The sequence below is a fragment of the Amblyomma americanum genome, chromosome 7 (assembly GCF_052857255.1).
Source record: "Amblyomma americanum isolate KBUSLIRL-KWMA chromosome 7, ASM5285725v1, whole genome shotgun sequence".
Classification (NCBI taxonomy): domain Eukaryota; kingdom Metazoa; phylum Arthropoda; class Arachnida; order Ixodida; family Ixodidae; genus Amblyomma; species Amblyomma americanum.
Window position 1 is genome coordinate 10,720,801 of NC_135503.1, and position 14,669 is coordinate 10,735,469.

At 47.5% G+C, this 14,669-nt stretch overlaps 1 protein-coding gene across 2 annotated transcripts in view; it reads right to left on the reverse strand.

Annotated features, from left to right (window-relative positions):
- Positions 1–14,669, reverse strand: part of LOC144098446 (exportin-4-like) — a 51,863-nt gene that overhangs the window by 12,087 nt on the left and 25,107 nt on the right. Inside the window, exons 11-15 of one of the 2 annotated variants that reach the window (XM_077631120.1) lie at positions 13,242–13,366; positions 11,841–12,009; positions 8,786–8,945; positions 8,598–8,687; positions 3,269–3,438 (exon numbers count right to left, since the gene is read on the reverse strand). In XM_077631120.1, coding sequence (XP_077487246.1) covers positions 3,269–3,438; positions 8,598–8,687; positions 8,786–8,945; positions 11,841–12,009; positions 13,242–13,366 — 714 coding nt within the window. The remainder of the gene's footprint in view (positions 1–3,268; positions 3,439–8,597; positions 8,688–8,785; positions 8,946–11,840; positions 12,010–13,241; positions 13,367–14,669) is intronic. The other variant, XM_077631121.1, reaches the window with a different exon arrangement.

Genomic DNA, 14,669 nt, shown 5'->3' on the forward strand with positions numbered 1-14,669 from the left:
AATTTTCCACTTTCCTTTATTCCTTAATAAATCTGCTCTACATTAAAACTTCTCCGGTTATTTTGTAATATCAGCCAGTTTTGTCATGTTTTCCTTTACATTTTTGCTTTCCTCAGTCGAAAGCAGTAACACTCATCGCCTCCACATCGCCAGCCATGATCAGTCCTTCTGCTCACTGGAGCATTGCACTCGCCTGCACGAATGTATAGTGCTTTTTTTTTTCTTAACAAATGGCTCAGTGCCATGTTGTACAACTGGAACGAAGACGAAGTGCAAAAGTAGCAGCTCCATGCAGCTGTGCCTATTTCTAACGAACACTGACCTAGCACGAATGAGATCAATGCGGCAGTAAAATGCGAAGCACAGCAATGGCACTGAGTTTCGGATAGATCGGACGTTCCAGACCCGGTGCTCGGCTACAACGAAGACACAAGGGCCAGAAGCCCGCATGTGAGAACGCGCCGCACGGCTCGCTATCTTCATTGCAAACGTACTACATGAGCGTCAAAATTTTCTGCGCACAACGTGAAAATTATGGCGATACACGTGCGCGACAGAGAGCAGAAAAAAATCCTCCAAGCGAGCTCTGCATTTTTCTGTCTCACACACACAAACGCTCACAATTTCTGTGGCCGAGCGCAAAAAACTTTCGAGCCACCACGGCGGCTCGAGTGGGCAGAGCGACGAGGTTCTAAGACGAAAATTTTTTGCCTCGCCATGCTGCTTGCATGTGAAAACCACCTTCAGGTGTGAATCTTGCAGGACAGATGCAAAGTGGAGCGACGCATGCTGATGCATTTTCAACGTATGTCGTTCCTGGCCTTAAGCAGAGAAATATGCGTTCTATTTCATCATCATCATCAGCCTGACTATGCCTATTGCAGGTCAAAGGCCTCTCACATGTCTCGCCAATTAACCCACTCCTTCCCAGCTGCACCCGCCGTATGCCCCCAAACTTCTTAATCTCATCCGCCCATCTAACTTTCTGCCACTCTCTGCTACGCTTGCCTTCTCTTGGATTCCACTCCGTTACTGTTAAGGACCAACGGTCATCTTGCCATTGCATCACATGCCCTGCCCAAGCCCATTTCTTCCTCTTGATTTTAACTAGGATGCCATTAACCAGTGTTTGTTCCCTCACCCACTCTGCCCGCTTCCATGCTTAGCATGTAATGTGATGCTACTTAGGCACTAACCTGCCCGGTCGATGAGTAAAGTAGTGCAAAGTTTGTTCTTTTGTAAATTCAGTTCTGCTTTTTCCAGTTTAACTCTCTGTATATGTATGTTGTAAAATTATGCTCTGCTGTCATCATCTACAAGCTCGCCTCCTGTTCATCTTCCAAGCCGAACAACACTAGAGGAAGGGTTTGTGAACCATCCTCGAAGAAACGGACGACTATTGAAATTCTACTGCATACACGCTCAGGACGACATCGTTAGCGAAGAGGGCCTTCAGCGCCGAAGCCCGACGGCGTGCAGCTTCTGCCAGCAACCGCTCGAGCCCAACTCCGGAGCCACTCCATCGCCCCCATGAAGTCGTCGGCACGTAAGCTCGGACGCCCCAGCCTCTGATGTATAACCTTAATCATGTGTAATTATTGAGTATACCTGTTTGTTTAAACTGAGCCATACGGTGTCTCTTTGCCTCTCCGTCCCGTGTGGACCTGCGCATTATGGGGGTCATCACATTATGGGGGTCATAGCGCCTCAATCGAACCATGCTTAGCGATGCATATCATTCTGTGCTGTTGAAGTGTGTTCGTCAGTGATACTAGATATCGCCCGAGCTGTACGTATCAATTACGGAAGTCTTCGAATTGAGATCAAGCACTACCTCATAGGAAAGAAATCTTGCCACCATCCTGCGCAACTGCATGGCGCTTAGCCTAAAGTGGATGGTGGATCGCGCCTCACAGCCAGTTTCACCATCGGCCACACTGCATGTGAGATTTTCACAAATAAACTTCACAAGAGTAACTGCCCGCACGGAGCGGGCTTTTTCCACAAGCTTCTTTTTGCCAGCACTCACCGAAGAAAAAAAAAGTGTAAAAATTCAACAAACCTTCGATCGTTTTACTTGCACTAAGCCTATTCGGCCAGCCAGTTGGAATCACAGCAACGAAAGGTAGACTCTAAAGACACGCAAGCCTGAGAATGTTGACCGGCCTTTATCTTGACGCGTGTGCTGCTCGTGTTTTGCAATAGAGAAACGGGCAGCGGCTCAAAAACGCATGCCAAAACTTCGCCACACCGAAGGTGGCTCGCATATATATGACATAAGTAGTACATCATGGAAGCCCACGTTGCGATGTCCGTTTTTATTAGTCCATTTACTGCAAACTTCGGGACAAAAGGAACCGATGATGAGAGGCAGTCATGTTCATTACAAGTGGGCTTAGCACTCTGAAATGGCGGCAAGAACTACGGTTATGTCCACCTGGATAGACGGCGCACGGTGCTGCCAAATTCGAAAGCAGCCAGTTTGGAGCAATAAGGCGCAATTTTCCCCATTTTTATCAGGCTGGAGCTGTTAATCTGGTTTGGCGCATTTGGCGCAAGAGTGGGGTCGCTGCCGAAACGATGTGACACTGCTAGTACCAGCTCTCTGTGCTAGTGAAGTAACATCTGACAGCATTGAAATAAACCGTCTCCAATATGCATTTGTGCCAGAACTAAAAAGACTGCCACACACATCTTTGTGCGTGCATGCACCTAGGTATGTCAATATTATGACTTGATGCATGTCGGGTCTGTCTCCTTTTCTTAAGGAGCATCCAGTAATAACATACTGCATCCATAAAGGGTGTTTCGCAAAACTTGAACCAAGGAAAAAAATAAAGTGGTGCACTGCATTTGGCTGAAACCAACTACATACTTGTTGACGAAGAAGGAGCGCCGACCAAAGAAAACAAAAAATGTGAACAAAGCTCCCGTATGGGAGCCGAAACGTCTGTTTTTGTTTTTTGTTTTCTTTGGTCAGCGCTCCTTCTTCTTCGTCAACATGTTTGTCCCCGACCAGACGAGTTTTCGTCGAACTCTCGACTTCAACTACATACTGTTTGGAAGAGTGTGCACCTTGCACAGCTCAGAAGCAAAGCAGGAAAATCTATCAATCAGAAGCGAATGAATGGGCTACTGTGGTTTATTACAGTGCGGATTTTGTTCATAGCCTTGCAGTTCTCTGGATCACATTACATTGCCTACAGCAGCTTTTAGCCCACAAAACCTCCAAGTTCTTGTCGGGGAAACCAAATCTGACTTGACCAACCTCTCGACGTTGTTGAGCAAGGAGACCATAGCCTGGCAGGTGGTGAGGGCCAAGGAGGCCTCGCTGCGCCACAACTCCAGGTTGGAGCACAGTTTGCCCAGCACCCAGTCCAGCACCCAGGGACCAGCCTCAGAGTCACGTCCAAATGCCGCCACCAAAGTTGGGCTCATCTGCAAATGGGTAGCTCAATTATTGGCCTGGGACAGAGTTCTAGAAGGTAGGTCAAGGTGAAAACGCAATGCAATGGCAACAGCTGATACACTGAGAGGAAAAAAAAAAAAGTTAGGACTAAGAAAACGGCCTCTTTAACTAGGCAGTTCTCTGAATGTGGGAATGAGTCTTCACCAAATATACATAGTACTTGCAATTTTACGGTGTCAACATGCTGGTCACAAGTCTAACAGAATTTACTGTCGTTTTTACCTCACTACTCTTAACCTCTGGAGCCTGCATGACCTTGGCAGCACTGTTTTGTAGCACACTGAAAATGAAACACAATTAAAATCCCACACATAATGCACACGATAACCTAGAGAGCAAATTAAAGCCTCTCGCTACTGCTATGAAGAAGTGCAGTCAGGACAGAAAGTTTTTTTCATGCACATAACACAGAAGGTACCCAGAAGAAAGTAGATTAAAATGTTAGTGTAGTAAAACATCAAGCTTCTCTCGCTCTTGCGAAAAGAACTCTGATGTGAAAGCAATGACTAAAACTTCACAGATATCAGCTGTCTTCTCAAATTGCAACCCTGTGCCAGCAAAGCTCAAAACAGGAGAATCATTGATGCTCGTAATAGAGGAAACAACTTTTCACAATCAAGTTGCCTTTGTTTACCACCCGATAGTAAAAACCAGACAATTCACACGGTGGTGCAAAGAAAAACCTAAAGCAAGCCCCATCAGGTGACGGTAATCACTATCCCACTTCTCATAAGTATGGATGTTTCATGGTCGTCAGCTACATACCTACTGGAATAGAATATGTTTTCCATACCAGAATTCATTAGCTTTGCTCAAGTACAAAAAGTAGGAATGGTGGTGTCCAGCTAGCAAAACAGCAACAGGTGTACTTTGCCTCAAACTGTTGACAAATTTTAGAAGCGCACAGAAGCATGGCCGCTCCCTGCTACAATATAACTGCTTGCCGGAGGCGACAACAATTTCCACAACCCACAATAGCAAGCGGCGATAGGTCACAAGTACAAGGCAACATCTGTACAAATTTCTGAACAACCGTGTGCCCTTTGTTACTGACTGCAACATTCAAGCACTCGTGTGCCAAGGACCCCTCTGCCAGACTTGCCCAATGAGCCTGAATCACTTTCCGAGTGCTTTTGCTGACCTCCATCACCCAGTTCAACATTGAGACTGCCACAAGTGCCCAGAAGCCAGCATAAAAAGGGCAAAAAAAAATAATAATAATAAAGCCACCATTTTGGTCTCAGAAGCAGAAAATGAAAAAAAAAAAAAGACTAGACTGAGCCACTGTAATGTGCGGCATTTTCAAGTTATACACAGTTTTCACTCCTTACTAAAAAGCAACACATAACGAGACTGTATTTCAGCTCAAGGGACAAAATATATCAACAATTTTGTTGCAGTGAATCCACCAGAATGTAAACACTACATGCTGCCTTTACTGGGTGTGACATATGGCACCACCATATGGGCTCAACCAATGCCAAGTCTGCTTTTTGGACTTTAATTCCATTGTGGCTTTAACCTCTCGTCCTGTGCAACCACAGTATGTAGGTTTCCTGATCTTCACAGGAGTCTACCGCTTATAACCTGCATGTCATTATCATCATCATCAGTCCGACTATGCCCACTACAGGGCAAAGGCCTCTCCCATGTCTCTCACATTAACCCTGTCGTTTGCCAGCTGCAGCCACCGTATCCCCGCAAACTTCTTAATCTCCTCCGCCCACCTAACTCTCTGCCACCCCTTGCTATGCTTGCCTTCTTTTGGAATCCACTCTGTTACCCTTAAGCACCAGCGGTTATCTTGCCTTCGCATTACATGCCCTGTCCAAGCCCATTTCTTCCTCATGATTGCGACTAGAATGTCGTTCACACGTGTTTGTTGCCTCACCCACTCTGCCCGCTTCCTGTCTCCTTTCCGACCTGCATTTACTGGCGTAGAAAAGCAAATGCAGTGGAGGTGGTTCACCATAGTGAGAAGCATGAACGGATTTGCCATAATGACATCTGCACAACCGGCACACTCCAAATGCCCTTGTGATGTTAATTCCATCACTTTTTAATCTGTACCGATTACAGATGAACCTGGATATAACGAAATTGAAAAAACTCCGGGATTTTTCGTTACATCCAGGTCTTCGTTACATGCAGTTTTTGCGAGAAGACTGGAAAGGACAATGCAGAACGGAAACGAAAATAAGAAATAATGCAGGTTAAATCACCTAGAAAATGTCTACAGAAAACCCCGTTACTCGAAGTCATAAACGCGGAAAAACGTTTCCAAGATTACGCTGACGGCTCAACTGTGGCAGCAGCCACCCCCACCTCCGCCATGGCTTGTACAATGCCGCTGCAAGAATGAGGAAGGCAAAGGCCGTGCTCTCCTCGCACCGCCACAGTAGACTGGCCACGGAGGCACATGCTTCTTCGGGAATGTCCCCTCTCTCGGTCAGCCCACCGCTCTTTCCGAACAAAACGGACTCTTCGCCTTGCATTGCCGGCGCTCTCCACCGCTCCCGCTCCCTATGAGCGAAAGTTATTGGCGCCGGAATCACATGAGCAACCACACAGCAGCGATGGGCGCACACTGCTCGCACCATTGCTTTTTTTTGTTATGCCCATTTTTTCTCCCTGCTTTCAAACATGAACTACTGAAGTACCACGTGGTATAACGTTCGAAAAGCAAAAACAGCGGAGATGCGCCGATGGCGCTGGAGCACGGCGCGTTGCGTCAACTGCGATCGCTCGCTGCAATCATAGACGTTCCTTTCATGCCAGTTCTTATTTTATTGTCGTGAAACTTTTTTGCCAAGTTTCGTAACTCAGCACAAGCTAACAGATAATTGGCGTAGCGAGTTCATTATATCAAGGTCAACTGCCACAAAACCTTCATTCACATGGAGGTCTCAAATACAAGTGTTTCAATGGTGGCAGCGTTGGGGAATTGACAAATTTAGCAATATCGAGGAATTCGCTATATGGAGGTTCGTTACATCTGTACAACAGTGCCTCAAAACTCCTCCCCTCACCCCCACCTGGCTCTCCTTTTGAGTTACAAAAGGCAGCAATTTCACATCAGTTCACTGTGGCTTGAGTACCCCGTATAAGCAGTAACCTAAGAATCCAAGCAAATCAAGCAGTCCATTATCTTCCATTACAATGGGGGGTTGTGCAGAGTTGGCACAGATGCTTGCATCACAAATCACAAAAAAGCAGCATCAAGTGTAGTTTTACTGCTTCAACCACTCAGTGCACATCGTGCAAGACAGCACAACATTAGTAACGAAGTCAAAATACAGGTCTAGTGAGAAGGTGGAATACAACTAGCACAGGCAGAGGAGATAGGCATTTTCGCAGGATAGCAGTGTTAATGATGACTACAAAACAGCTCAGTCTCATTTGAGTCCACTGAACATGCCCTCAGATGCACTGTATGTCCTCTGGATCCGGAAGATTGGGAACCTGAAGAGAATTTTTACGTGCCAAAGCAGCACCTAGGCAACACAAACACTTGATAGAAAGTTCTCTTAATTAAGTTTGACCAACCAGGGTTCATAAATATGCAATAAAATCTTAACATGCAGATGTTTTAATATTTCAACACCTTCAGATTCTGACTCTTTATTCAAACACTGTCACACATTATTAATGCACCCCATGTGGTTCATGCACAGTTAGTGCAGATATCAGTAGGTCTCCTCAATTTGGCTGCACTTTCTGCACCATTCTCGCACTCGATTTGACAGTGCAGCTAGCGCCACCGGCACTTCGGCACTCGATTTGGTCTCGTGCTGCACGAGTTCTGCACTGCTGCACTAGCCTCCCGGCGAGTTCTCTTCTCGTGCAAGTAGTGCAGGGTGCTCGGCGCACTCCGTAGCAGACGGCTCCGTGGCCATGTTTGTTTTAGGGAGCGGCGTTGAGACCATGGTTGAGAGGGCCACGTACCCGTGAAATACGCGGCATCTGCGCCAGGCCCTCACCAAACAGCTGAAATGACAGTGCGCGTATGTGTGTGTATGCGCACGTGTGTGCTCGTGTCTATGTACGCACGTAAGCGATTGGCTGACATGGCGCACGTACGTATACATACTGCGTTTGGGTTTGCATCTTTCTGTCCAGCCTCACACGTTGCTTACACCATTTCTCTTTTGTATGCAATTATTATTAGAGACGCAGCACGATGGAGCGCTTCCATAAGAGGCAGATTGTGAGATGTTTTATAATATGTGGGCGATCGCAACGTCTGTGACTCAATGTGACATCAGTGCTTCCGCTTACGACAGCCCACACCTTCGCCTGACAGTTAGCCTCTAACAGTCATGTCGCCGTCACCGTCCGCAGAAAGTGAACGCGATTGAGTTCAAGTATAGATCAGGCAACTCTTGGCGGACAACCGCAGTCACTTTTCGATAGAACGGACGCAGCCTGAATCACGCGTATGGACTGTAAAAGATCGCCTCGAGTGGTAGTCTGAATAACCTGTCTAATTAATTGTTGCCTCTTCGAAGTACCCATTTAATCAGTGACGGTCGACCGGCCTGCGCCACTTTGCACAACGCAACGGAAAGAACGGCGTCAAATTCTTCACCACTTTTGGAATTAACAAATTTCATAGCCACTCCACGAGATGTGCAACTTCGAGCAAATGCACAGCGTTCAATGCAGCTAGCACAATCTCGCGCATATGTGAAAACACGCGAGAAACACCAACACATGGCCGCAGCACTTTTGCACTCGATTTGGCCGCTGCACCGACAGCACTAGTGTCAGGCTACACTCGCACCGCAAGAGCTGGCACTACACCGACATGGCACTTTTGTGAACTAGTGCAGAAAGTGCAGCCAAATCGAGGAGACCTAGTGTGATCCCAAACACCATGTAGGAGATGCTGCATATTTTTTATTATCTTACTGGAAGAACAAAAATGTATTTAAGTTTGTTTTTGGTTCGAACTTTGTTGGTTGAAATTATCTTTTGCAGAACAAGCAGTGCTGAAGCAAGGTGCCAGGGGCAGGTTATCACTCAGACAGGGGCAAGGAGGAAGCCCCACTGTTATGACGCACGACAGGACAGACAAGGTGGGCAGAAGCCACTGCACTTTTTAGTCTGCGCACATGTGTAGTACTACCTGGCAAGAAGGGGCCGAAGGCTCGTTCCCCACGTCTTGCACATGGTCTCCCAATGCGCCCTTAAAGATAATCCGCACGATGCCGCACTCCTAGGGTGAGAGGGAACAGCATCGAGAGAGGAGAGGGAAGTGCCTTGAGATGCAATGCCAAGGCTCATCTCCTTGCCACCACTGCTACCTCTGCCTACCTGTGAGTAGTAAGTCTCATTCGGCAGCAGGTAGGTCAGCCCCCACCGGTGCAGAAACCAGACCAGAGTTATGGCCACTTCGGGACTCAACTGGGAAGTCAGGCTGGCCTGCAGTGCTGCCCGCTCCACGTGGCACAGCTGGAGAACGGCAACGATCAGCCTGCGTTTGCGAGGAACAACCATTTGTCAGGAGAACATAGAGCAAAAGGACTGCATCTGCTTGCTTAACGAATGCACCTGCACAGCCAAAACATCTCCAAAATCGTCAGCAGCAGCAGCAGACTGCCCACGTCCATTGCAAGACAAACGCCTATCCCAATAATCTCCAATTCACCCTGTCCTCGGGAACTGCAGCCACAATATCAATGCAGTCTTCTTTATCCCATCCACCCACTTGACTCTCTGCCATTCCATGCTAAATTTGCTTTCTCTTAGAATCCATTTCATTAGTATAAGCAACCACTGGTTACCTACATTTTAAGGTTTCATCTCCCACATCGGTCATCAAAAATTTGAGGAAAAAAAAAATTAATTGACCGCAGTTTACCTCCCACATAATAAATACACCTCTCAAACTAATGCTTTTTTTTTTTACAAGTGCATTAATTATGCAAGTGAATATGGTACTGTAAAGAAAACACTAATTTGCAGTCACTCAAGTTTATAAGCTCACCAGGACAATATGACTGACACTGAAAGCAGGCATGGTCCGAATACGCCAATAAAGCCTTTCTGATATCTTTAAATCTGGCCCTTGCCGTTGTTTTAGGCACGTTGAAAAGAGAGCATGCTTGAATGTATGAGAGAATCTCTGCATACAACTTTCAGCAAATTTACACAGTTAAAACTGGACATAAAACTTCGAAAAGTCAGTAATTTTTCTTTACATGTTTTTGTGTCATTTGCAGCACAGTTAAATCTTGATGCATCTGTAACGACCCACGCGGCCGGCAGTGGCAAAATGCCGAAGAGGCCAACAGGTCACCAGCACACGCGGTAGAACGCTCTGGACTTGGACCTCGGCTGGACGCTGCCACCCCGCTCTACCGCTATCTCCTCTCCGGCATCTCTCTAATAAACGTGGCTGCAATCGCCTCCTGGGTAACCTTCACACAACAAACCTCCATGTAGCGAATTCCTTGCTATTGTGACGAAGAAGACGAAGCTGGCAGTGGCGCGGGATGGAGCGCTCGCGTCATGCCTGCAGCCATTAAATCACTTCACTACCATCAGTCAACCCGTCTCATTCTTCGGCTGGCCGTCACACAACATTTGGTGTGAGGTGCGGAGCTCATCCCCATCCTTGTACTAAAGCTTCGGCGTGTGCGTCAGCCATGGTCGTCGGCCGTGAGTTCTTGGCCTGCGTCGCCTGGCCGTGCCCCAGTTTTTCAGACCCGAACCGATCTCGCCGTTGTTCCCCCGCCCCACCCACTGCCCAGACCACTTGACACGATGAACTGAACCTGACGCAAGGAACCGACCTGTCGACCCCACCGACCCGAGACGCTGCCCACACGTGACGACACCGTTCCCTTGCCCATGACGTTGCCCATGACAGCACGTCCTGGGACCTCGGCTGTTGGCTCCTAGTAACCTGCGGCCCGGAAGCTTTGCGGGCCACGAATCATTTAGCCAACTCCTTCATTGTGGCGGCCAGCACCTCACCACCTTCTCCTTCCTGTCCCACAATCCTCTGAAGCCCATCACCACTTCACACGTCTCTTTGTCACCGATCGGGGCAACAGCTCGGTGGTCCTGGGTAGTGTGACGAAGAAGACGTTGGCAGTGGTACGGCACGGAGCGCTCGCGCTATGCCAGCGGCCATTAAATCATCTCACTGCCATCTGTCAATCCGTCTCATTGTCACATAATAATATTAAGAAGTTTCTAAATTCCCCAAAGCAGCCCCATTGAAACCTTTATTTGCAAACCCCATGTAACGAAGGTGTTGCGGCAGTTGGCACTGATAAAACGAACTCGCTGGCCCAACTACATAATGCTGCGTTATTTGAAATTCGGCTGAATTACACAAGCTCATAAGGACAAAACACGAACTGCTATGAATGAAACTTCTATGATCGCAACAAGTGAACGCATGTGACAATGCGCCGCGCTTTAACACGATCGACGCCTCTTTGTGGCAAATGCAGCTTTCTTCGCAGCTTTCGCCTTTACAGCGTCATACCAAAGGCACTATATGACAGTCAATGTCCAAAAACAGCACAAAACAACAGGACGTAGCAAAGAATGCATGGGACGAGGGTGTGCGCCCATCACCACCGCTGGGTTGCTTGTGCAATGGCCGGACTAGAGTCCATGGCCATGGCCGGATTAGAGTGGCGGCATACACCTTCTGCCGCCACTTCAGTACAGCCGAGCAACAGAAGGCGCACGGTGGGAGCAGGGACAGCGGAAAGCGCCAGCAACACGAGGCAATGAGTCAATTTCCAAAGACAGCAGCGGACGAGCAGACAGTGGCTTTATTATTTTAGATGTGCACACAGAAAGAGGTGGTTACGTGCTTTTGAGTACCCAGCCTCCAGCTCTCTTCCCGACCCCACATGGGAAGGGCGTTGTGGTTTTGTCATGCTAACTGCGGCGAAAACGGGGGCAGATGCTGCCACACTCTCATTAACAACGCGATTGTGGAATATGTCTCCATGTATACACAACTTTGAGTAATGAGGGTTTACTGCTAACATTTTCTAGGCAATTTCTTCCACATTTATCTTCCATTTTGGCTTATGTTCTGCACAGTCCTTTCTAGTTTTAACATGAAAACTGGATGCATGTAACAAAACCTGTATGTAACAAAAAACTGCAGGCATTTCTTGACGTTATATGCAGGTTTAACTGTATATTCAAGGCAACAGCCTCCCCCCAGTGCCAGAGTGGGCAGACTATGTGATATGTATGTAATTCATTACGTGCAACTAAAAGCCTAGTGGTAAAAGTTTTAGCAGGCAGGATAAGCATGTTGCGACGGCTCTTGCTGCTATGCCACTCCGTCTGTGCCAATGAAGATGCACTGTGGAAAGCAGCTGGAGATTCTCACCTGACCACTGGATCTGGGTTTCCCTGAACAGCAGCTGCATCTGCCTGGCCCAGTCGCGAGAGCAGAGCTAGTGTTGCGGCCGTGTCGGCTTGGGAGCCCAAGCTGTACTGTGTCACCTCCTTTGGGATCAGGGGTGTCTCACCCTCGCTCACCGTCGTCAAAAGGTGGCCTGCAGCACAGTCGTGATGTTATGTCCTGTCCAAGAAGCTAGCAAAAGTAAGTGGCACAAGGCACAAAATCGAGCAAGACTGCACACGACCACTGCACAGTAAGTGAGTTCTTGATCAAAGAAGATGCAACCTGGAAAATTTACCACATGCAGTACTTGCAAACTCTGCTCCCACGGGCAACACCACTTCGTGCTGAGAAATGTCTGGGTACAGCTGCTGCTACCAAAACGTGTCTGATCAAACTTAAGTCAGCCCAGAAAACTTCACTGCTCACACATAGAAACTGCAAGGCACGCATGGAAAAAGAAAAAACCAGAGCACATCCCTCAGCAAGGATGCAACTGCTGTCACCACAACACCTGCTTTCTTTCTCGCCGTGAAGTTTGAGCTTTCTGCTCTTCAACACACACTGCCCACACAAGTGGCACAACCTCCTCCATGTACACGTTGCTGCTAATGGGCTGACTGCTCAAATGGGAGAGTCCTGACCTTCAGAAACCAATCAGCAAAGATCAAAGGGAGAGGCCTTTGGCCTGAAGTAGACATAGTTGAGCTGCTGCTGCTGCTGATAGCTAAGAAAGGGCTGTACCTATTATCACCTCTATGTTTTATCGCCTCCATGTCTCTCCATGCTTACGACTTCGAGTAACCAGGGCTCACTGTGAACATTTGTTAGGCCATTTTAACACATTTATTTTTCAATTTGGCTTCTGTTCTGCAGTCTTGAGTTTTCCACGAAAACTGGATGCAACGAAAGCCTGCATGCAACGAAAAATTGCAGACCTTTCCCAGTTTCATTATATCCAGGTTTAACTGCAGTATATAAAATAGTTTATTACTATTACTATGTACTTCATAATTCCCCTCCCTTACAGGAATAATAAGTTATGCTGCTGATGGGCAAAAAGAAAATTTGCCATTCATATATCTGTTTCGTTTCATAGCTGCGCTATATAAAAAAGCATTTGATTTTAGCTTAAATTATCTGTACTGCTATTAGAAACTATTCAAGAACAACCTGTATTGATATTTGGAACTGTTTGTAAATATTCAACTTGATTGGCAACCAACTATTATTATTCACATTCGCTTTGCAACCAAGAATTTGATATTTGCACACCTCTAGTAAAAAGACTGCCTAGGGGAGGGACTGTGAGAATGGGGCTGGCACTGACAAAGGCATCTGACGGTGCAAAAGGAACAACAGTCGTGAAATCATCCCTCCCATTACCTGTGATGAGCACCACCCAGTGGAGGTCCTCCAACAGTTCCCTGTGGGCAACGGTCATGGGGCAGCCAGCCTGCGGTTGTCCCTGCAGCAACTCCTGCAAACGCCGGGTGCGGTCCTCCAGAACCCTGCCAGCAAGAATAATACATCAGGTGCCGGGCCACAAAATGACAAGAAACTTCTGCACATCACAACTTGCAGCCATCACTGGCCAAATGAATGATACGCAAGAACTAGATATCTAGTCCAGCCTGTTTTGCAATCAAAGTTAAGGACGGAAACAGTGAAACTGACGCTGTGCTGCACTGGCAAGCCCACGTTTCCCGCAACAGTATTCAGAGAAATACACTATTTAGCTTTACTGCAAGAACAGAAATACAGAAATATCCACAGTAGGCTTGTGCGAACAGTGCTATCTTGGTTCGAAGCAAAATCGAACCGAATACTTCGAATAGTGACAAGTAAAGAAAAAAAATGGCAGAGGGCTAAAGTCTGGGATTTATACTTGTTTATTCATGAAAATCTACAAATTTTCGTGCGAAAACACTAGCTGTTCCACATGCTGGGGTTTGAGGTGCTCCCTTCTGCAGCTTACAACGGCTCCTGCAGTCGAAAAAAGCCTTTCACTTCTTGTCTGGGTGGATGGTATTAGAAGATACCTACGGGCAGCTGCAACCAGGGTTGGGTAAAGGTGGCTGCCCTTGGTTTTCCATAGCACAAGGGGGTCTTCGGACCGGGAATGAAGGGGAGCCTTCAAGTACCCAGACACCTTATGCGAGATTGTACGGCTTGACTGATGAAGTGCATGCGAACTGAAGTGCGTAAAAGCACTCCACACAAGAGTCCCCTGATGGGTCTACAGAGCAGCAGCTGTTCTCACTTGTGCTGTACCACGTTGATCAACTGGCACAGTCTGTCTGCTGCCGTTGTAAGTAGAGTGAACGACCATTGCTTTGCGGGTCGTTCAGCACAACAGACATCTTTGTATCTAGGATCGGCCAACATTGCCAATGCAGGAAGGCGTGACATCTTGATATCGGGGAACCTCATCTTGATGCCACGCAAAAGGCTTGAGGCAAGCAATGCTGCCTCACTACCTTCGGAAACATGTTCAGCTAGAAACACCTCGGTACACTGCAACAACGGAATGACATGTGACAGTGTGGGATATCTGTCCCCAGACAGTTCGGTTGTGGCATGGTCAAGTGGCTTCAAGACTTGCACTGCTGCATCCATAAGCTTCCACTCACTTGCGTTCAAGTTTGGAACTGCGTCAGATTCTGAAAGTTCTACAGTGATGACCGTACGGAGCTTCACGAGCCTGGCCATCATAGCATGCTCACTGTTCCATCATGTCGGGACAACTTGTGTAACCTCGAGAGAGTCCAGCTGCATGTTCCTCTGAGTTTCCTGAAGCCGTCCTTGGGCCTT